The sequence below is a fragment of the Cyprinus carpio genome, chromosome A8, assembly GCF_018340385.1.
Source record: "Cyprinus carpio isolate SPL01 chromosome A8, ASM1834038v1, whole genome shotgun sequence".
Lineage (NCBI taxonomy): Eukaryota > Metazoa > Chordata > Actinopteri > Cypriniformes > Cyprinidae > Cyprinus > Cyprinus carpio.
The window spans coordinates 23,481,546-23,506,324 of NC_056579.1; the positions used below are offsets into that span (position 1 = coordinate 23,481,546).

Genomic DNA, 24,779 nt, shown 5'->3' on the forward strand with positions numbered 1-24,779 from the left:
TTTCATGCTTCATACTTTTGACCAGTTGTATATATATCTTACATCTCTGCTCTCTATCACTGAATATGTTTTAACGACAGACCCTCTGAACACCCATCGTGTTTCTCTGTCTGCAGGTAATGGACAACATGGGTGATGTGAAGTACTGTCTGGACGGGGCTCTGGAGGCCAGCGGGAGCTGGCTCAAATATGTGCGCACTGCCCCGTGCCATGAAGAGCACAACCTGGTCATATGCCACATCAGCGAAGATCAGGTGAGCGGTTAGCAGCCTCTGTTATTCTGTCACTTCCCTTTCCTGTCATACTCGCTCTCTGATTGGTCTGCTCCCTCAAGCTGTTGTATTGACTGTTCCAGGTGAGAATCTAGTGTATCAGAGCTCAAGAGACAAGACACATTATCCAAAAAATGCAACTGGATAATTAGATCATTTAAAATATTTTTTGAACAATTAGATCAGGGGTCTGAGAGGTCATGCCATTACAATATTCACTTTTGTATCCAATCCTAAAATTGTTACTGCATAATAAATACGTAATGGTCATTAATAATAATAATAATAAATGCCAGCCAGGAAATAAAACAAGACAAAACAAAACAACACAAAAATAGCAAAGATGATAAGTTGATCAAAAGTGAAATAATTTAAATAATAATATTATTTGAAAAAATATTATTTTAAAAGTGAAATATTTAAAGTGTAAATAATGTAATTTTTTTTTTTTTTTTTTTTTATTTTTTTTTGAAGTTTCTACTCAAAGAATCCTGAAAAAAAAGCATAATAACATGTTTCTTGAGTAACAAATCAGCATTTTGGCATGATTTCTATAGAATCATGTGACACTGAAGACTGGAGTAATGATGCTCAAAATTATATTTATATATTAGGGCTGAAAACAATTTTTATGTAATAATATTTCACAATATTACTGTATTTTTTATCAAATAAACACAGCCTTCTTGAGCATAAAAGACTTATTTCAAAAACATAAAAAAAGAAAAAGAAAAATCTCATCAACCCCTAAATTTTGAATGGTAGTGAACAGTATACTCAGCATATTATTGTGTTTGTCTCGAACACTGTACTGAACGAAGGCTGAACGAACTTTCCATTAGAATTCAGTTTATGATGTAAATGACTAATAACAGCATATCGGCACAACAATGCTCCTACACTCAATTCATCAATGCAGCATTTACCACAGTCATAAATGTACACAGTTTGATAATATGTATTGCGGAAGCACAGTTTATGATACTTATTTTGCTAGCAGTTATTGAAACACATTATATAATAGGATGTGGGACCTACAGGTCAGTATCTTTAAAAGTACTATGACAAAGCTCTTATGCTGAACATCCTGTGAGAAGCTTGAAGAGACAGTGAGCACATGTTACTGTCAGAAAGATGAGGACAGAACCTGCTGCTGTCAAGATGTCACCACTCACACAATAGATAAAAACAGCCTATTGTTTGATGAAGGCTGCTCCCTGTCCTTGTCAGAGGAAGTGACTCAGAAGTCAATAGCTAGAGTCACGTACTGTTCAAAGCCAGTTTGGACACTCCTGAATCTTGTAATCCACTGTCTTCAATGATTTGCTTTCTTTGAAAGGACGAGCAGTTGTCTCTTTAAGATAAGATATCTGATCTCTCATAAAGCTGGAGATCTCATAACAGACTCGTGTTTACTGTACGGTGGCTTTGTTCAGGGATTTTGGGGTCTTAATCTGATCGTGAAGCTCTTGTGCGGTAGTTGCTGTTGAGTGTGGATTGTTTTAGCTTGCTTACATGATATCTAACTGATTAAGTGAAAGAAATAGAATGGAAATGGAGATGGTGACTGCAAAGCTGTCTAAACCACTTGTGCACTATACTCGAAATTTGTGAGAAAGAGATCTATTATATTCTACATATTCCCATCCACTATCCCATCTAACAAGGAACAAAAATATGAATACAAAGATTAATAAAAAGTTAAAAAGATAATTTATTTAAAATAGAAATCCCTTCTAACAATGTACACTACAGTTCAAAAGTCTGGGGTCAGTAAAATTTTATTCTTTCTTTCTTTTTTTGAAAGAAATAGTACTTTTATTCAGCAAGGATGTGTTAAATTGTTAAGAAGGGACAACAATAATTTATATTGTTAGAAAAGATTTATATTTTGATTAAATGCTGTTCTTTTTAACTTTTTATTCATCATTATTTTATATTGTAATAACATTTTACAAGATTACTGTTTTTTCTGTATTTGTAATCAAATAAATGCAGCCTAGATGAGCATAAGAGACTTCTTTAAAAAACATTACAAGTCTTACTGATCCCAAACTTTCGACCAGTAGTATGTATTTATGTGTGTATATAAATATATATATATATATATGCAACCTTAACTTAAATGGAAACATTAGCAAAAAGTTATTTTTCTAATGATGTTATTTACACCAAACCTAGCGCAACTCTATATTAAAGCTCTATATTTGAATGAGAACCTGGGTGAGATTTCAAAGTCAGGACATTTGGCCTCAATTCTATTGTGTTCCACCGAAGAAAGTCAGTCATGAGGGTGAGTTAATAATGACAGGATTTTCATTTTCGGGTGAATTGTTCCTTTAAGTGTGCCATTTTAGATTACATGCATAAGTGGATCACTTTCCTTGTTATTATTCTGCCACTTTTAGGCTGTTTGACTCACTTAAAACAAGCTGATTGACTCGTGGAACAAGCCAAAGTCTTAGCTTTTGTCTCGTGGCTAACAGGGACAACTAGTGTGGCCATCGCAGTTTTAGAGGCTGACACGTAAAACACAAGCCTAACAAACAGGGGAGGACAGCAGGGACAACCTCTGTGACTGACAACCTCCAGCTACATAACCCAATCATTAAAGTTGTTTCAGTTCAATGAGCGGCCACCGCTGGGCCCACAGGAGAATAATATCTCCAGCTAAAATCACCCCACTAAATACATGGTTTCTATTTACTTTCTCCCTTCTTCTGTTGTTTTGTTTTTTCCCCCTTTCTTACCCTTTTCGTATCTTTTGTGCACGTTTTAGCCGGTCTTACGGACAACAGCCTATTATTTATTCAGAGCGGCGGCACAATGCAAAAATGCATAATTCATTGAACTTTGTACTTTGCTGTTCTATTTGCACATTCACAATGCATGAGCCGTATGGAAATATGCACACGCCCAGCAAATTCTGATGTGCCTGTAACCTTTTAAAATCAACCGGGATCATTTATTTACTTGTTTACGCATTTGTCCTAGGCGTTCGGGCCCCTGGAAACACGACTCAAGTGTGTAGTGCTGCATTTCACTGTTTTAGGCCTTACGCTTTAATGTGTTTTTTATGTTATGACTGACATTCGAGGTGTGAATGCTTCTAAATAGCAGTTCGCAGGGCGAGGGTGTTAGCTTAAGAATATTTTGTTGTGTTATTGTAACGGGTGCAAAATTAGCTTAAAAACCGTGTGAGCTTATGCACTCTTGTGTAAAAGTATATTTTTAAAATGCACTGGACCGTGTCATTTGCATATCTGATGCTATCTACTTGCGCTGAGAAAGTGTACTCCGGTTTTTGGCCTTCGCGCTCTGAGACAATAGGCATAGAGCGGGTGGACGTATTCTGGCTTTCGCACAATGGCATGGTCCATTCAGCAAGACTGTTGACCTCTGACCCCCCTCCCTCATCTTTCAAGATGCACTTAAACTGTTTGTCAGAACAACTGAAGAGCACAGCCAGATCTGCCATGCCATAGCCGTCTGTTTCTGAAGGGCTGAGGACAAGCACACACACACACACACATATATATATAAACCCCTTTGCCTACAATTATAAAATAATTTCTGTCAGTCAGCATTAAAAATGTTTGTTTTTTAATTATTCCCATGGTAATCATTTAAGAAATACCTGGAACTTACTGTATGTTGCACTTTCAAAACAAACAAGCTAAAACTCATGCATTCAATTACTTATTAGCTAGAATGCTATGCAAGTTATATATATGTTTGCTAGAGAGGAACTTGTAAAAATCTCTGACGTCTAGTCATGCAGTTTAGTTTTTATATGGTTTTGGCATTTGATCAAAGAGTTGTTATGATGAACTTTGTTCTGATCTTGTCTTAATCATGTCAGAATCAGATCAAACAAGCACACCCAAATAAAAGTGAATTTTACCTCTATATTTGTTTCCCTTTATATTCACGTCAGTGGGTGTCTGCTTGCACTTATATGAATGCGTGTGTGTGTGTGTGACAGACAGGGGATTATTGTCACCTAAGTGATGGATGATGCATCGGCCCCCAGCACTTGAAAGCATCGTGAGGGGGTCAAGATGGCTCTCTCAGTGCTGTCAGATCCTGAAAAGATTTACTGTAGAGACAGCTTAGCCCCATCATAATAGATTGCTTTTGGGGTGAAAGGTAGGCATTACCACGCTGCACCCAGAGCGAATGAGAACTAGCCAAAGACTACAGCACAATCTGACATCCAGCTTCTATCTTTCAGAAATAGATCATGTAAGTTCAGCCTGATTCCAGCAGGTTTAGCACCTGCATTGTTCGTGGCTTTTTATTTTATGCAGTTTTCATGATGTAATGGCTTTTTATGTGATTTAAATGATTTGCACAAAGTTTATTCGATTATACTACTAAATGTTTGTTGATTCTATTATATTCTAATTGTTTTACAATATAAATTTGAGTTGGCCTAAAAAAAAAAAAATGACAATAACAAACGTGTGAACATGATTATTAGATTATATCCGCTGCTAATGAGCACTCGTTTTATTTCATCAATGTATATCATAAGCAATAAGCAACAAACTCAAATGAAACTGTTACAATTATAGTTTGTTAATACATTCATAAAACGGTAAGCAACTGGAAAATAGATCTTAATTAAAATAATATTATAAATAATAATAATAGCTATTTTAATCATAATTACGCCTATAATATTATTATAAAATATGATATAATATACAATGCTTTTAATATTGTCATATGTAGAAATAAATACAGTACTATCTATTTATTTATTCTATTAATTTATTATTTGGAGAAAAACAACGCTGTATTTCATTAATCTATACTGCAATATCGTTTACAATTGACCTAAAATAAATTCCTCGCAATTTAGGTTTTAATAAGCGGTCATTTATGAACATGTTATTCAAGATTAAAGCGTCTTTCTCATTAAATATAGGCTGAATGTGACTGTGAAGGCATAAAGTGATTCCGCACGACGAAATGTTGAATGTAGATCTTCGAAGCGCAGATGCAGTTCGTTTAAAACATCTGCTAAGTGTTCGTGGCGGAAGACAGAGAGTTAAAACAGGTGCACGCGTTTAAAGCCCTGTGGAAAACAGCGCGCGGAGGGTATTTTTGACATTTTCATTAGCTGGGAAAGATACATTTTCTATCAATAATAGATTCATGCGGTGGTCAGAGGAGGAGAGGACATGGGGAGGGGTTCAGTCCTTTTGGTTGGAGATAAGAGAGGAGGAGTGGCCGATAGAGAGAATCACTAATGAGCGCGACTCACCTCATCAAAGACGCGCGTGTTCCTCTCTCTGTCTCGCGCTGCTGTGGCGCGCACTGTCATGATACTATGGGTTGCGTGCTGAACTCTACGGGACCAGAGCTGCTATTACAACTGGAGGCTTTGAGATCCACCGCTCAACAACTAGCCCAACTTTATCAACTCTCGGAAAAGAAAAAGGTCAGGAATGCTCTTAACTTCGTTTAACTGTAAATGTAATATTAATGTTAACAGTAATAATAGCTGTGTTACACATTTGGCCGCCCCTCTCGAGGCGCAAACCGATGCCTTGGCCTACTTTTGTAACACACATTAGAGTTGTCACAACATTAGAGCTCTGAGATTAAGTTTGTGCAGGTTTTTTAGCTGTATGTCTTGATTTCGGAGAGCGGCCCAGTTCAGCTGCTGTCTCCTAGACCTGAGCGCCCTCATGAGGGAGCAAGCGGTACTGCCGCCTTCAGAGTGTGAGAGTCTGCCGTGTCTTTTACAGCCGACCGCTCCTTTCTGTTTCATCATGATTATTATTCAAGTCGATTTAGTTATGTTAAAGTCTATATATGTGTATATATATATATATATATATAATATATATATTATATATATATATATATATATATATAATATATATATATAGAATAAATTCAGGCTGTTTGGAGTATATATGGTAGAACACATCAGATGTTGTCATCACAATGCGCTCTGAAAGGATTTTAATTGTGTTTAATTGAGGAAACTTTGCATCAAAACATCAGTCTAAAAAAATGAAAAATAAAAAAGACAATAAACTGCGAGAATAATGTAAACAAACTGTATTTAGAATGTATGTGCAACGAATAAAATGATAAACATTGGTGAAGTAATTTTAGTAGGCTACAGGGAAATGTAAAAATGTCTTGCCGCGTGTGTAAGTAACACAATACTATTAGTAGTTATGATTTTGTATTTTAAAAACTACCAACAATTCGTTTCCGTGCGTGTTATGTTTGATTTGTTTTAAATTAAAAACGAAAACACATCAAACACATCTGGTTTTTAATGCATTTAAAAAATGCACGTTATTTATATTACTTTATTATTGTACTCTTTAATTTCACCTGTTTTTATTGCATGTGATGCGCTCGATTATTTTGTTTGCATGTGTGAGTTTTCATGTATTTCTTGTTGGCCTTCGGTAAATAAACAATCGAATGAAGATTTCAGACGCGCTTTGTGTTTAATAATTACTGCAATATCTGTTTATCCTCTCCTTTGTGATTGTTTGCTGTGTGCGTTTTTTATCCGTATTACAACAAAAAATACCAATTTTATATTATTCCTTTTACATTTGCTATGTTCAAAATAAAGCGTATGTCCCTGAAAAGCACGGATGATGATGATGATGATAATAATAATAATAATAGTTTAAGGCCTTTTTTACCGTTTCAAAATGCTTATACGTTTTTCTTCTTTTTTTGCAGATCTATTATAAAGCTGTTAGAGATATTGAAATAGGGGAGGAGTTACTGGTTTACATGAAGGACGGAGTTTTCCCCGAGGGCTCAATGGCACCGAACCTGGAAGGTGAGATTAATGCAAGTCATTAGGCACTCTTTTAAACAAACTCACACAGACCACACTCATTCACCTCTGCCAGCGAATAGTAAGATGCTGTATGTGGCCTCTGCATGTCTTGTTATACAAAGGTCGGAGGAGAAGAAAAAATTAAAGTACATTTAAACCCAGAGGCAACTGAACTAGTACTGGCTAATTTTCTACACATGTAATTTTTCTGTGGTTCATTATTTTTTTAATTATATATATATTATTTAATTAATATATAAGAATCTAGAATATTATATATATATATCTATTCTTTTTTTTAAACACAGTGGCAGCATTTATTGTTTTGTCTACTTTATTTCTATCGTTTTTTTCTTTCTTTCTTTGTACACAGTGGCAGCATTTATTGTTTTGTCTACTTTATTTCTATCGTTTTTTTCTTTCTTTCTTTCTTTAAAAGCATCAATGCTCACTTGTAGTTTCCTTAATTCAAATACAGAAGTTGGCAATCTTGAAACAAACTCACAATCTTCTCAATCTTTTTTTGTTTCCAAGTGATCTGGTAATTTTGGAATTGAAGCACAGAGTAGTTGATACAGACTAGAAAATTGCAAAAGCACTGAAGTGTGTCACAGCGCAGCAGTCGCTCTCCAACACATGCAAAAGGTTTTATCTGATAGAGATGTGTCTCAGATCTCACTGCCAAAAAGCCAAGAAGAAAGCTCTCCGAGAGAAAAGAGAGACAGGGACGCCAAAAGATGCAAGCCAGGCTCCACTCAGACAGATCAATTCAGAGAACAAAAGAAAAGTAACGTATAGAGTAGAATGAACATGGTCAATGAAGACAGTCACTCAGACGAGAGGCTGAGAGAGACAGACGGATACACAGACAGAGTGAGAGCTCTCTACATCTACCTCCGTCTCAAGGCTTATCGGTGGTGGAATTTGGAGTGGAGCTGGAGGAGTCTCGAGGGACCTCACCCATGCTCACAGATTAGCCGCTAAACTGCACATAATTGTGTTCCCCCTGCGTCTCTCCAAGAGCTATTAGTTTCCCATTCCCTGTCTTTTTCCCCAACATTCCTGCCTTTGTCGTTAGTGGTAGCGATGGGACGGAGAGATAATATCTTGGATTCTTTTTATAGCTAAAAAAATAAAAAATCAGCACAGAAATTAAATCAGCGATTTTTCTAGACTTCAGTTTTCCCCATAAAGGCCTCTTTGAGGTCACAAGGGCATTTTATTCCAAATAAATAAATATTTTATTTTGCAGGAAGTCTATGAGCATTGCTGTGGAGTGGGTTCTGTCAATATGCGTCTTGATAATGAATTTAAAAATAAAACAGAATATGTGGTGTAATCCTAGATCATCAGTGCAAGCATTGCATGGGCTTCGCTTTCAAAACATTGAGTCAAAGACAAATGAAACTCATCCGCCTTGGCCTGATCTGGGCAGTGCATGGAGTATATCAGAGTTATCAGCGAGTTTCATTTGAGGATGATGATAGCTAATGCATCAGACCATAGAGTTTCCACGACTCTAGGGTTATCTGTGAACTTGGCTTTATTGTCAGGATATCAGCAAGGATAAAACAGCCACGCTTTTAGTCATTTAATCCCAGGTCAAATGAAGAGTTACTCCAAAGACTGATATTCAGTCTAATGCATTGACTTTAATGTTGTTAGTTCTTTAAAGGTTTATGTTCACATAGTTTTCAAGGGTTCAGGGGTTTTATAAAAATCTTAAATATTTGTTCTGAAACGTTTGTTTCAGATTGTTTTTTTACGCTCAAGGAAATGAATGTAACTACCGAAATGGCTTGTTTATTTTAATGTTACGCATTTGATATCTATAAAGAAATATGTGGACACCTATGCTAGACTTAAAATCGTGCACATTTCATTACTTTATTGATGCATTTGATGTGCAACCAAGTGGCGTCTGCAAACAAATGCTTCTAGAATTGACAGGGTTTTTTTTTTTGTTGTTTTTTTTTAAAGCAGCTGTTTTAGTGATGTTTTTGTGAATGTATGAAGTCAGTTCTCAGTTCACACAGGTGTCCTATAGAGTAACCACAGGTGCAGTTCATCACATTAACTATGGACATGTTCCACTAACATTACACAACCATTTGGAACAGTGTATCTATTGTTTTATCATTTAAAACCTCTTTTTGTGAAATGTCTTGATGGAAAAGTGTGCTTTCTTTTTAAAGTAAATGACACTTGATTTAATTTAATGACATTCAAGTGTACAAATACATTTTGAGGTCTAATTCTGGAGACTAAACATTTTATCATTGAAAATGACCTTATAATTACTATTGTTGAGCAGCTGTTTGATGCCGTCCCAACAGATGAGCAGATGTACCGCTGTGAACACTGTGATGAGCTCTTCACATCGAAGCTGGAGTTACGGCGGCATCAGAAATACTCCTGCAGTAGCAGCAACTCTATCTTTGACTCACTAAGCGAAGACTTCAAACAGGAGCACGAAGACAGCGATGAGCCGGTGCACGAGTGCAAAGACTGTGAAAAGATCTTCCCTAGCGAGTACAGGTCAGTACTCTCCACCACACTGAGCGATTTCTAATTAGCAAACCCCAAGCTGTTATAATCATAGAACAAAAAAATACAGATCAGTTTTCTTCTAAAACCATGCTTTTTCATATGTATATGTCTTATTTGCATACTCAACATCAGTGATTCTGAACTGGTTTTGCTGTAAGACCCCGATTTGACCTTGTACCAGTGACCCTATACAGAACCAAAATTGTTTATTGCACATGTGTACATTAAATGTGTATGATAAACATGTACAATAGACATGTGCATGATTAATATGTTTATCTTACAAAAATAAACAAAAATGCCCTTAAATCAAACATTGGAATTTACTAAAATTACAATGAGGCAGATAGGTCAACATTATTAACATGACACAGACTGCAAAGGAACAATATTTGGCATCTGCCTTATTCGGCTACCAAGTGACATGATTTTTATGTCAAAAAAAAAAAAAATCTAGTCTAAGAAGTGTTTTACCCTTTTAAAAAATAAGACTGTCTGTTTTGCTATTCTAACTGCACATGGCAATATGATTAGTTATATTATTTGCATTTAGCATTGTTCTTCCCTTGCCACAACAGACCAGTTTAGAAGCACCGGCCTACATGGTGGTCACACAGAAAATATTTATGGTGTTCTTATGTATTCTTAGTCTGGGGCAGCACATGATCGTACACACAGATGAGAGAGAGTATAAGTGTGACCAGTGCCCCAAAGCTTTCAACTGGAAATCCAACCTCATTCGCCATCAGATGTCACATGACAGTGGCAAGCGCTTTGAGTGTGAAAACTGTGATAAGGTAGGTTATGGTGACTTACTGCAACCACTTACATTTTTAAAAGCGTTAATTAGATTTTATGTGGGAAGGTGAAACATAATGTGCCCCTGGACTAATATGTAGTTGATGAAAATGTAATACCTTTTACATTCAGGAGTTTGTTTTAAAATGTCATGCAGTGTGACAAATTTACATGCATGTAGTCTCTTGATTAATGTGAGATCATGAAGACTGCAGAACAATTATTATAAGAAATAGTCAAATTTTGCTTAAAAATACTTTTTGATGGATGTCACACCACAGGACATGTCAACATTCCAAAACATTTTCATGTCAACTACCCATGGTTACTGCAGATTAAAATATATTATAATGCAATTAAAACAGTTCAATTAATTTTCAACCAATTTCATTTCCAAGTAATTGCACTTACACCATGTTATGTTAGTGCCTGACACTAGGCTGACATATTTCTGTGGGTTCTTCAGGTGTTCACAGACCCCAGCAACCTCCAGCGTCACATCCGCTCTCAGCACGTCGGTGCCCGAGCCCACACCTGCCCTGAGTGTGGCAAGACCTTTGCCACCTCCTCGGGCCTCAAGCAGCACAAGCACATACACAGCAGTGTCAAGCCTTTCATCTGTAAGTCTGAGCAGTCTTGTCTAAGCCTCAGATACAATTACCAGTGTCCAAAGACCTCCCGGCTAGCTCCACCCCAAGATTGTGACAGCTGTTGTTTTATAGGTCAGAGAAACTAAATGAAATTCTAGAGCCATTCTTTGTTTCGTTCTACATTTGTTGCGCTTTTCTTTAGTGATTTTTTTTTTGTTTGTTTTAGTTTTTTTGTGCTCTCTTAATTACTCCATTTTACCCTTATTCTTTTTTTTGTAACTGCATTTTCTTTTGAGGGCCCATTAGACTTGTATATGACCAATGCAGAGGCAGATTTAATGTTCAGAGGTAAATGTCTCTGCCGTGTCTTTGCTGCCCTCTTACCAACACTGAGAAAACACCATCTTCTTTTTGCTTGGCTTCACAATTTTCTGTGTGTTACCGTCCAATGTCCAAATGCATGTATGCTGTACCAGTGTACATGTGTTTGTATGTATACAAAATTAGTTGAAATAGCTCTACTATTAATGAAGAATCTTATCAACAAATCAATACACCAACACTATTAACACACAACAAAAACCTTCACAACTAGGGATGCACGATAAATATCGGCACGATATTAATGCGCATCTCATCAGTAAAGCCGGTGCTGTAATCAGCTGTAAATCTCTACACATGCGTGCTTTCACATGGAGCACCATTTACTACACAGAGCCGTTGTTCACTGACAAGCTGCGCAAAACCACAATCATATTTTGCACATATTTTGCTCAGCTTGTCAGTAAACAACGGCTCTGTGTAGTAAATGCTGCTCCATGTGAAAGCACGCATGTGTAGAGATTTACAGCTGACTACAGAACCGGCTTTACTGATGAGATGCGCATTAATATCATGCCGATATTTATCGTGCATCCCTAGTTTTTATGTCACCTTCAAAACAGAGTAGAATTCAATGTACAGTAGAGCAGTAGCCAACCATACACTCCTAGAGGTCTACCTTCCTGCAGACTTCAGTTTCAGCCCTTCTCCAGCACACATGCCTGTAATTTTCAAGTAATTCAAACACCTTGATTAGTTGCTTTACATGTGTTTGATTAGAGTTGGAGCTAAACTCTACTGGAAGGTAGCCCTCTAGGAGCAGGGTTGGCTACCCCTGATGTAGACAGTGCCATGTTTGTTGAACATAATAAACAGCATGCACAGTTTATTGGTTGATCTAATCTGCCGGATTATCACTGCTATTAAATGAACACCAAATGATAACAGTATGTTAATAGAATTAACCAGTCATGTGTGTTCTCCCAGGTGAGGTGTGTCACAAATCGTATACCCAGTTCTCTAACCTGTGCCGTCACAAACGGATGCATGCAGACTGCCGCTCCCAGATCAAGTGCAAAGACTGTGGGCAAATGTTCAGCACTACCTCCTCCCTCAACAAGCATCGGCGCTTTTGTGAGGGCAAAAACCATTATAATCCCGGAGGCATATTCACACCGGGCATACCAATGACATCCAGTCCCATTTTAGGCAAGTCCAAGTCTCATCATGGCTTGAACCATAGTGGACTTGGCTTCGGGGATTACTTCCCATCCAGGCCGCATCATGCAGGTTTGCCCTTTTCTCCAGCACCCCCTGGATTCCCAACCCTTTCCCATGGCTTCCCAGGGCTCTTTCCCCCATCACTATATCCTAGACCGCCATTGTTACCTCCTAGTCCACTGCTCAAGAGCCCAATTAGTAACAGTCAAGATGGGAAGCTGCCTCCTCTTGATGCTCCTACTCTTTCTGCAGTTGCATGTATGAACAACAGCAATGGCAATGTAGGGAGCGGTCTCAGCAACCAGTCAGAGGACAATCGAGAGTCCAAACTGGATTTGTCGTTCCACAACAACAAGAATAAATTGAAGATGAACGACATGTCTGATGGTAGTGACTTGGAAGATGTTAACACATCTAGCGGCACAGATCTAGACACCACCACTGGCACAGTGTCTGGCTCAGATCTGGAAAGTGAGGAAGAGAGTGAACGGGAGAAGAGCAGGAGGAAACCAGTGCAGGAGAGCAAGCAGGACGAAGTGAGCAGCAGTTTAGTATCTGTCTCCAGTTCAGGGAACCTCCCTTGCGAGCGTCCTTTCCTCTCCTCTCAGCATTCCTTTTTCCCTCCGCCAGAAGAGCAAGCACTTCCACCCTCCGGGGCCACCACTGACTCCATTAAAGCCATTGCCTCCATTGCAGAAAAGTATTTTGGCCCAGGCTTAATGGGCTTGCAGGAGAAGAAGATGGGCACCTTAAACTACCATTCCATGTTGCCTTTCCAGTTTCTGCCCAACTTCCCACATTCCTTGTACCCATTCACAGACAGAGCACTCAATCCTGGCATGTTCTTCAAACCTGAGCCTAAATCCCCTCGTGAGCACATACAGAAATTACCTACAGCCACTGGTGCGGATTCACCCTTTGACCTAACCACCAAACCTAAGGAGATCAAACCTCTTCCTCCACCCCCCAGCAAGCCAGCCTTGCCGTCCAATACCCCCTTGGCCCCTGGCGAGGAACAACCTCTGGACCTCAGCATAGGCAGTCGAAGCCGAGCCAACCAGAATGGCGGCACACACAATCAGCGCAAGAATCACGTCTATGGCACAAACTGCAAAGCACCTAAAGATGAACACCTAAAACTAACTCAGTCCCAGAACTTGCACCAGCCCCAGATGCCTCAGCCACAAGCATCCCTTCCCCAGCCACCTCCTCCCCAGCAGCAGCCATCGCTCCACTACGCCAAGCCCTCGCCATTCTTCATGGACCCCATCTACAGGTATTTCAACCCGAGTAGGTCTTATAGTAAGACCCAACACAAAGACAATTCAAAGATGTAGCTGGTGATATGTTGAAACTATACAAGTTATTGAAAAATTATTGGTACCCAGTTGTTTTTTAACCATCCGTCATTTGTACGTAACCCTTGGTGCTGTTGTCCAGCAGGGTGGAGAAGAGGAAGCTAATAGACCCAATAGGAGCTCTAAAGGAGAAGTACTTGAGGCAGGCACCACTACTTTTCCATCCTCAGGTATTCTTTACATACATTTGTCTTACAGTACCTCCTCTTGTACATTGGTAAAGATTCTGCTTGTCTTTGCATTCAAATACAGCTGAGCATGGCGAGACACTGAAAACACATTCCCAGTGTCCTCCACCTCAGGTCTGTTTTGGTTCAAGGGGAGCCTTGATGTTTTAAAAAGTTCTGATATCTGATGGTATTTATTTTCATTAGATTATTTTCATCATGAAGATAATCTCAAAAGAGGTATTGCCTGTTTTCTGGTATGCTGTGCATTCAAAATTCGTTATCTTTTGCTTAGAAAAACAACCCCCATTGTTTGTGTTAGAATTTTTAAACCTTTCCCACCTTTGAACGGTGACAACAATAATGAAAATATTATTAATAATGGCCTTTTGAATTGAAACAAATTATGCCACACACTTGCATAGTTCTCCATTCAGTCCCACCGCTAATAACTTCCTAGCATTTCTTTCTTGCTCTGGCTGCCTAGATAATGTCTGCATGTCGATCAGGGACTTCCTGTGTTTGTGTGTAATAGAATGGCCTCTCTTGTTGGGAACTGTCTTATCTGACCTGTAAATCTGGTCTCCATCAATGCTGACCTACCTCCCCCCAAATCTAAACCTTCTCTCGCTCTTTCCTTTTCTCTTATCAGCAACCCCCTATTTAATCAAATGTCTCTATTTTGACTTCTACAGGTGGTATAAAGATCTATCTATCTATCTATCTATCTATCTATCTATCTATCTATCTTACGTGCTATCTTATTGCATAATATTGTTTTTAAATGTATATATATTTGACTATATATTTGTCTTAAAGCAAATGAAGATCAAATATGTGATCATATTTTTTAAAAGGTATACGCATTATTGATAGCACCATCACCTGTTAATATTCTAAACTAAAACACTTAGAGAATCAAGGTGATACCGAGACGTGTAAATAAATTAAAACACACTGTCTGTCTCTGTGTTTATCCATATTCCAAAAGTAGGAAGGATGTAAGCTGTTTTTGGCCATAGAGCCACATAGCAAACCCTTTGTTCTGCTGCAGGGGAAGTACTATCAGCGAGGGGTATATGGTTACCGCTGGATGGTGAATCATGGAGGTGAATGGCTCATTCAGACGCTTCTCTCAAAGATTTGTTAAGAACAAAGTAGGAGCCGGGGGATCCCAAGGGGCTGCTCGAGTGGCTGCCAACGTGCCATAGGTTAGGGAGGTCACTCTTGAACAGCACAATCAAGACTCGGCCTTCTGATATACAGTATAACATCCTCCAGCTTTCCATCCTGTCTAGTTATGATGCAAACTCCCAGGCTCTCTGTCAGAGTTCCTCACCACTGCTGTTATTTTGTTCTTCATGCATCTGCCCTAAAAAATACAAAAACAAAAATGTAGCGCCTAATCTCACAAAAAATCCATTCAAGAGAAGTTTCTGATTAAATGAGCCCCTGAGCTGTGCATCAAACACAGAGTATTCCTCTCTGAACTCACTTTGTGTTCTCTGCTCAGGTGTCTGCAATGGAAAACATGACTGAGAAGTTGGAAAGCTTTAGCGCTCTGAAACTGGATGCTCCCAATTCCCTCCAGCACTCCTCACACCACCTTTTTAACTTCCGCTCCCCACCTCCCTCTCTCTCCGATGCTATCTTACGCAAAGGCAAGGAGCGATACACCTGCAGGTGAGCGCCACTCATGAAACAAGAGTAAACACACCCTTACTCTACAGCTTTACTTAAAGCATTTCTACCGTATCATCATATTTAGAGGTATACACCAACACACTAATAGAGAAATAAAGTATATATAAATATAATGTAACCAATAATCTGCTTTTGTTTTAATATTTATCCAAAATTTACATTGAATATGCCCAGACAATGAGTTACAAGCCTCTGAATACTGGAGTTGTAGCAATGCTGGATGACTGTTTTAAAGTCTAGTTTTCATCCTTTGCAGGTACTGTGGGAAAATCTTTCCCAGGTCAGCTAATCTTACAAGGCACTTACGAACACACACAGGAGAACAACCCTACAGGTAAGCCACTCTTAGACCTACAGTCTTTCTCACACACAAATGCAGTATTGAAATTCTGAAGCTTTGTGCCTCCTGTGTACATTCAAGTAGCTTTGCATGGCTTCTGGTGCGAGGCCACATAGTCATCCAACACAAACAATATAGCCTAAAATCCAAGCATTACCAATTACTCCATAATCCAAAGGTTCATTCCCACTTGAGTTTTACCTACTTTTCAAAACATAAGAAATAAATTCCACTCATGCTTGACATTCCCAGACTGATATACAAGTAGATGCAAAAGCACACATGGACAGTTTTTAAGTTATGTGATCAGCACATTAGATATGTTCTTGCGAATTATGTTGCAATAAAAGCATAGAAATATAACACATTAAAGGCAGTGCCATCAAAAAAGAAAGAAGATTGATTCTGTCTGCGCAGATGTTGTGGAGGTAGAGCAAGCTCTGGTCAATGTTGGCTGGTAATAGCACCCTGGAGACATCCATGCTCTGTTTATAGAACAGCTTAATTATCATTGATTTGGCTTCTAACCAGCTGTGGAAAGTCCTCTATGAGGGTGATGAGGGCACTTTGGAATCGGGGGGCTTTCAAATGTTTAAGTGATATTTTGACCCAGGCATGACTAAGACGCAAGACAAGAAAGACTTTTACTGCCAAAGGCTTCTTAACAGTCCACTTTCTGAACAAATATAAGTGAAAACAGTCATTTATGAGGGAAAATCTTTTAATTGTGGTGCTTCCAAAGGCAAACATCACTTTTACTATTCCTCAGAGTTAGGGATTTCAACAAACCCTTGACCATGAGTAATAAAATGTGGCGTGCAACAGACATTAATTTTACCTCACATTTTGCCACTTGTTGAGGTGTTATTACACATTTATGATTTTTGCTTAGCGGATGATAAGATGAGAGCAAGCAAGCAAGCACATAGCAACTACCCAGAACCTGCAGTGCCATACTGTAGCAACTACAGTTTAAAACACATAAAAACACCCTAAAAACATAGCAATGTGAACACTCTAGCATCAGAAAAATGTGGTTTATTTTCATGAGTTTATTGCGTTCTACAGAGAAAAAAAAAGAGAGAAAAAAAAACTTTGGTAGTTCTGTTACGTGTATCAATTTCACACACGTTTTTCTAAGCGTACAAAAAGGGTCAGGCGGAATCAAACCCCTCTTTGAGTTCTACAAATCTACCATAGAGCCCTGTGAACACACTCGACGAGATAGAGAGCCTCCCGTGGGACACGAGTGCTACATGCCTGGCTCCTTCACAACAATCCCCTGATTAGCTCATTTAGAAACAATTTACCCTAACAAATAGCAGACATCATCAGCATCTCCCCATCTTACTTTCAGCAAAAAAAGGCAGAGTCAGGCCAATATCAGAGCGGGCCGGCTTCAGGCATCATTGTAGTAGGTTATTTGCCTGCTGTAGATGCTATCAGCTACTCTATGCAGCTAAATTGGCCCACTAGGTCTGACCATTGAAAGACCCCATTCGGACTGTAACGCTTCATGTACAGTCCTTGTAACAGAGAAAAAAGAACTGAGATGATGAAGTAATTTAAAGTCCCTCTGGACCAAGTAATGAAAATAAACAAAATGGGGGGTAGAAAAGACTGACTTAAAAAAAAAAAAAACGTTGTACCATTCTCTATGAACCGTGATGTGCCAAGTCTGGAAAATTGGGCCATGCAGAAGCACACACACATTTGCTCGCAAAATAAACTGAAACATAAAAAGGGGCCTGCATCTTGATTCTGAGCACTTGATGACGAGCGATTTTCCCAAAGCAATTAGCCCTGAAATTCAACTTTGCAGCGACTACAGGAGTCTAAGCTACGCCAGCCACCCAACAAAGGAGGCACTGTCCAGCAAACTTCTGACACTGCCTCACTGCGATGTTTGTTTATCAGCACATTAAACTGATGTTCTCCTGTCTATTCTGGCTGATCTGACACTGCACACAAGTGAGCTACAGAGAGCCAAACCGTGACTGTTGAGACACGCTAGCACACTCTCATATCACATAAAATATATCATATCAAAATAAGGAAATTGTACTTCACTTCATCATCTATCATGTTTACAATTTCATTGGCTGACATGAAGGAAAAACGTTATGGCAAAACAATGAGACATAAAAGTACATAAGGAAGTATTTGTTTTCATGTAGAAATGAAATAAGAGCTTCTGTGAGAAGAACATTTATAACTTAGATACAATATTTTACACTGTTCAACACGCATCAGAATGTTGAATGCATGCATACAAGCCCCAGAATGATGTCAGTGTACATGCTGATGCATCCTACAGCTTTTGATTATTGTTTCAGCCCACAGAAAACAACATATTTTCTGTTTTTCTCCTTCATAGATGTAAATACTGTGACCGTTCATTCAGCATCTCCTCCAACCTCCAGCGACATGTTCGTAACATTCATAACAAGGAAAAGCCTTTCAAGTGCCACCTTTGCAATCGCTGCTTCGGTCAACAGACCAATCTGGACCGCCACTTAAAGAAACATGAGCATGAGAATATTCCAGGTAAAATCAACTTCCTTTTATTTTAAATAATTTCTAAAAACAAATGTTCAGTTGGAACTCAAAGTGAGGTTGATAGTTTTTTATTTTTATTTTTTTAACATAACAATTTAGAGAATAAATTTTTAAAGATTACCTGAATGTATATGAATGTATTATTTAAATAATGTTTTTCACATTTTTTTCGGAAGTGATTAGTGCTAAAAAAGTTTAACCAAAATAAATAATGCGAAGATGATAATAAATATAAAATATAAGAAAATAAATGCTAAATGTATCTGGCAAGAACACATGCAACTGTCGTTTGTAATTAGATACCTCATTTATCTTATTTGTATTTATTAATGTATTTCTTTTTCTACTTATTTGTTGTAGTGAGTCAGCAGTCTGGGATCCTCTCAAATTTAGGAACAAATATTTCCTCACCGAACTCTGAGTCTGACAATCATGCACTTTTGGATGAGAAGGAGGACTCGTATTTCTCAGAGATTAGGAACTTCATCTCCAATAGTGAGCTGAACCAGGCCTGTAGCTCCTCGGAGAAAAGGTATGAGCTCCCACAAACACACACATGCACAGAATATATTTTGAAGCTATGGCAACAAACAGCATAACCTGTCCAGTCAGACATGCTGGCTCCTGAAGTTACAGTCTGCTCTCTGGTGGAGGACTGTGGTACTGCTGGACTCCAACCAGCCGTGTGTGTGGCGGCACCCATTACAGATTTCGCCTTCAGTCGGGAGAGGGACGGGACATCTCAATGAGTCATTTCACCTTGTTGAGTTCTGTTCTGCATTAAGCGCAGCCAGATACACATCAGGGAGCACATTCCATTGGCTTATGAAAACACCAAACAAAAGCTCATTACTGCCAGATTCATGAACCGTCAGCACGACTATCGGTGTGTGGCCAGGTTCAGAGTTTGGTTTAGGTGCTGCGCAGTCTGATCCACACAGACAAATGCGTATGAACAGATACATGGCCAAAAACACAAATTCTTTTTTAGACACGTAATGGTCCTCCTTAGTTTTTCGGTTCCTCCAAACTCCAAAAGAGACCCGATGCCTCTGCCTCGTCACTTTAAAGTTCTGGCATGGGCTGAAACTTCACATTGCCATCTGGGATCAATAGTCCTGTCCTGACTCGTACAAGCAGGCCTGGCATTTTAATATCTGTAATTCAAATAAGTGCTCTGTTTTGTCTCCTTGCAAATCGCCCTCACAGAAACTGCTGTGCTTCGAATAGACAGGCAGCTGCAACATTCCCCTCTGCGCTCATGCGTCGTATTTCATGACGTCTGCCCGTTTCCCTCTCGCTTTCAGTCACTCTTGTGCATGCATGGTGGAAAGTCTTCTGTCTTTTTTACTTTGAAGGAAATAATATAAAATGTCATATCTCATTTGTTTCTCCTATAAAGCAGTGGGATTAAAAACATAAAAATGAAGAATTTGATAAAGTCTCCTGCTTTTCAGGCTGTTCTTTTGAGAAAAATACTCAAGTCTCACATTTGTCTCTTCTTGAGTTTTTAGAATCTGTTTTAACAATGTCTCAAACAAAAATGAGACATACTGTAACTGAAAAGTAAAAGTAATGCATTGCAATATTGTGTTACTCTTAAAAGTAACTAATTGTAATTGTACTAATTGTAAATAAGTATGAAGTAATTTGAGTCTACTATTATTTCTACTAAGGAATTTTATGAGAAACATCTGAGACAGTGTTACTTAAATGAAACATGACCCCATCTGATTCATGCAGTCCTAATTAATTTTATAGCTTAAAGGGATACTCCATCCCAAAATGAAAATTTTGTCATTAATCACTTACCCCCATGTCGTTCCAAACCCATAAAAGCTCAGTTCGTCTTCAGAACACAATTTAAGATATTTTGGATGAAAACCGGGAGGCTTGAGACTGTCCCATTGACTGCCAAATAAATAACAGTGTCAAGGTCCAGAAAAGGTATGAAAGTCAATGCAGAATACTCCATCTGCTATCAGACGTGCAATCTGGGTTATATGAAGCGACGGGAACACTTTTTGTAAGCGAAAAAAATAATAATAATAATACTAATAACTTTATTCAACAATTCCTTTGTCAACAGTCTCCTCTGTGTCTCTCCGCATCACCGTATGCTGCACATGCTCTTCTGTATCAGCCGCTGTTTTCTTTCAAATCAAAGCTAAATACACGTAGAAACAGTGCATCATTGTGGCGCGGATGATACAGAAGAGCATATGCAACATACAAAAAGTGTTCCCGTCGCTTCATATAACCCAGATTGCATGTCTGATGGCAGATGGAGTATTCTGACGACAACTTTCATACCTTTTCTGGACCTTGACACTGTTATTTACTTGGCAGTCTATGGGACAGTCACAGGCCTCCCGGTTTTCATCCAAAATATCTTAAATTGTGTTCCCGAAGACGAACAAAGCTTTTACGGGTTAATGGAGTGATTAATGACAAAAATTTTATTTTGGGGTGAAGTATCCCTTTAAGTGGTCATTCACACAAAACATGGATTTGGGTGGAGGAATGGAAAAAAAAGCATGGTCTAGAAGCACATTTTTTTTAAAAGTTGAACTTTTTAGAAAGCCGTTCCATGCACCAGACATGAGTCCAACAGTCAAACACTTTCATCTAGCATGTTTGTATAGAAAAACAATGGAAAAGCAGCACAGAATTCAGTATGAATGGCCCCTTATACTTTCACTGTACATCAACAGGAATGTTAGGAGAAACATCTGAGACAAAGTCGATACTTAAATGAAGAGCTTCATTAATTCTAATGAGCTATGAAAGAGTAACTCAGGTACTCTTCCTTTAGTTTCCTCCATGAATGGCAGTTGAAAAAGACACGATCTGTTCTCCCGGACTTCACCATATAGAGAGAGGCATTATGGGGGTTTCCCTGCAGCTGGATTAATAGTGTTTCAAAGTGCGTCTGGTCTCTCTGACTGAGGTTGACTGTCAGTCTGTAGGGGGCTGCAGGTTTAGTCCTATCAGGGGACCCTCAGACTGAGACATTTATCTGTGCACTGCATTGATGGAGCCCCCCTTCCTCGCAGCTAACGCAAACAGCACTCTGACATGTTTAGACTGAGAGACAAAGCACAGGTCTGTGGCAGGACCGCTGCTGTCTCCCACGTGGCATGGACTTTCTCTCAGGCCAGGGCAAATTTGATTATGGGATATTTAAGCATGATGGAAAATGGGAAACAAGCAGTTCTTCTTTTTTCGGTTTTGGTAAGACTACACCTCACATAGCTTAACCACCCACCTTACGACCCCCTCCTCCTTCCACTCGACATTCGTCTGCATCAATACAAGTTTGTTTCAGAGCGCTGAATTAAAAGCGACTTTTTGGAGGAGTGCGTGCAATGACATCGTAAGCTGAAACGTTTGGAAAAAGAGAGGTAGTGGAACGGCACGGTGCTGATAGCTGCTTTGCAGAACAACCGTTTTCTCTGGAACTCGGTGGCAATGAGACAAACCATGATGATTGCTCGTGACCTGTCTAGCTCGCTCTGTCTCGCCTCCCCGAAATTAGCCAATTCATCATCGCCACGCTCGCAAGAAACATCTGTCATTAATTGCAAAATCGGTGTGTTTGTCATTTGTGGATCTGTGTTTTCGAGCTCCGGCCAGGCAGGGGGAAATGATGGATGGCAACCCAGAGACCAGCACAGCACTGATATTTGGCAGTCGGATTATGATGAGAGAATTACTGCAACGGACTCTCAGGGTGAAAATAGCTAATCCAATATTTTGGGTGGTGTAGTTAGATGTCATAGTCGTCTCCATTTCTCAAGGACATATAAACTCATTGCCATTAGAAATTTGGTCAAGGCATTTCCAAAATGTGGAACCATGTTTTTGTTTTTGGAAAGTTTCCAAAGAGGAAGCTTTTGGTGTATGTGTGTTAGTTCTTTTAAGTTTTCAAGATTTATACCCAAGTTTGTAGAAACTTGGATTGGAAAAAGCAAGATGATAGCTTTGAACATGAAAAATAAACACTGAAATGCAGACAAAAAGACATAAGACAGGAACCTTCCTTCTGCTAGGGATATTGTTTCACTCAAAAAAAAAAATGGCAGAGAACTAAATATTTTAAAGGGGACATATCATGGGGGGGGGGGGGGGTATTTTTCTTTTTGAAATAAATTGGTTTCGATGTACTATGTAGTCATATTAGCATAACATTTACATTGCAGAGATTGTTTGCAAATTCATCCACACAATTTATGAAATTTAAACTGCACAAATGGGTCATTCAGAAATCACACTGTTTTAAAAAGTCAAGTCACCTTTATTTATATAGTGCTTTTAACAATACAGATTGTGTCAAAGCAACTTTACAGTATGAAATAGTAAAATAGTAATACAATAAGACAATAATGCAAAATTACAATAGTAAACACTCATTTTTCAGTTGAAGGCAGTTCATCATTGAATTCAGTGATGTCATCATCCAGCTCAGTTCAGTTTAAATAGTATCTGTGCAATCATTTGCAATCAAGTCAACGATATCGCTGGAAATGAAGTGTCCCCCCAACTAAGCAAGCCAGAGGCGACAGCAGCAAGGAACCAAAACTCCATCGATGACAGAATGGAGAAAAAACCTTGGGAGAAACCAGGCTCAGTCGGGGAGCCAGTTCTCCTCTGGCCAGATGAAACCAGCAGTTCAATTCCAGGCTGCAGCAAAGTCACATTGTGCAGAGGACTCAACTGGTTCCTGTGGTCTTGTCCCGGTGGCCATCTCATTAAAAAAAAAATGGCATTTTGGTTCAGTTTTCCAGTATAATATCTGTCTTAAATGTACATAAGAAAAAAAAATGGGTATAATAAGATTAAAATTCAAATTATATGAAAACATAGTTTATATATGACAAAAATGGCGATTAAGAAAAAAGAATTTTGCTGTGACCTTTGCTGCTTACATATCAGCAAAAATTTAGTATTCAAAATCAAAGTATTCAAATTGGGGTTTTTACTTATTTTATTTGCAAAGATCTGAGCCAGTAATAACAGATGTTGTTTACATGTAGAGATGTTAAAGGTACAGTAGTAAAATCAGCCTGTTGAATTCAAAGCATCAAAGCGATGATGAAAATAGTCATGTAAATCTAAATGAGTGCTGTGATTACAGATCAGAGCTGACGGAGGAGGATCAGAGTCACACCCGTGCCACCTCAAAACTGGCGGAGGAAGATGAGGAGATGGAGGGAGATGATGAAGATGAGGAAGGCTCGTTGACAGAAAAGTCACAGGATGAGACGGCCTCTCCCGTCACTATGGTGCAGGGCACTTATGACGAGGATGAGGAGCCGACCCCTCTCCCTATGTCTTACGAACACACACGCAGGTCAGCAAAACACATCTGTCTGTTTACTTGAGAAAGGCTTAAATAGGGCAACTCTACCTAAATGAACACTCAACTAAAATCCTACCTTTCTATTATTTTATAGGTGTGAACATGTAGAACTTATAGTGAACATGATACAGCATTTTCCCAATTCATTTTACTTCAACATACAAAAAATAAATAAAAAATATATAAAAAAATATCAAATCAGAAACATTAGGAGGGTTAATTCTGATCTTGTGTTGACTTTAAGAAAGCAGTATGAGCAGTGTAAGCTCATAATGATAATATATTAATATTAATGATAATATTATCATCATTTAAACTTTTTTTAACAATTTGGCTTTTAAATGTTGTGTACTGTATATGAACTTTATGAACACTATATTAATAAAATTGAAATTATTAAAATATAATGTTGCTGAAAGAAGTCTCTTATGCTGTCAAGGATGCAATTATTTAATCAAAAATACAGTAAAACAGCAATATGATGATGATATCATTATTATTACAATTTAAAAGAACAGTTTTCTACTGTAATATATTTTAAATGAATTTATTTTGTTATTTAGAATTTACATACAATTCATTTATAATAATAATTTATTCCCGTGATAAATCGTATTCAGCAAGTGTGCATTAAATTGATCAAAAGATTGATGAAAATAAAGACATTCGTAAAGTTGCAAAGTAAAAGCTTTTTTTTGTTTTCAAATA

The 24,779-nt window shown here is 38.4% G+C and overlaps 1 protein-coding gene across 7 annotated transcripts in view; it reads left to right on the forward strand.

Annotated features, from left to right (window-relative positions):
- The window catches only part of LOC109094668 (histone-lysine N-methyltransferase PRDM16-like), a 207,043-nt gene that overhangs the window by 178,360 nt on the left and 3,904 nt on the right, over positions 1-24,779 (forward strand). For 2 of the 7 annotated variants that reach the window (XM_042762873.1, XM_042762878.1), the window contains exons 4-15: positions 117-254; positions 6,999-7,101; positions 9,438-9,639; positions 10,301-10,448; positions 10,916-11,171; positions 12,348-13,857; positions 14,022-14,109; positions 15,620-15,789; positions 16,067-16,144; positions 18,528-18,697; positions 19,070-19,241; positions 23,847-24,062. In XM_042762873.1, coding sequence (XP_042618807.1) covers positions 117-254; positions 6,999-7,101; positions 9,438-9,639; positions 10,301-10,448; positions 10,916-11,171; positions 12,348-13,857; positions 14,022-14,109; positions 15,620-15,789; positions 16,067-16,144; positions 18,528-18,697; positions 19,070-19,241; positions 23,847-24,062 — 3,251 coding nt within the window. Of the gene's footprint in view, positions 1-116; positions 255-5,057; positions 5,722-6,998; positions 7,102-9,437; positions 9,640-10,300; positions 10,449-10,915; positions 11,172-12,329; positions 13,858-14,021; positions 14,110-15,619; positions 15,790-16,066; positions 16,145-18,527; positions 18,698-19,069; positions 19,242-23,846; positions 24,063-24,779 lie in introns of those variants that run through there. The other 5 variants (XM_042762874.1, XM_042762875.1, XM_042762876.1 and 2 more) reach the window with 5 other exon arrangements.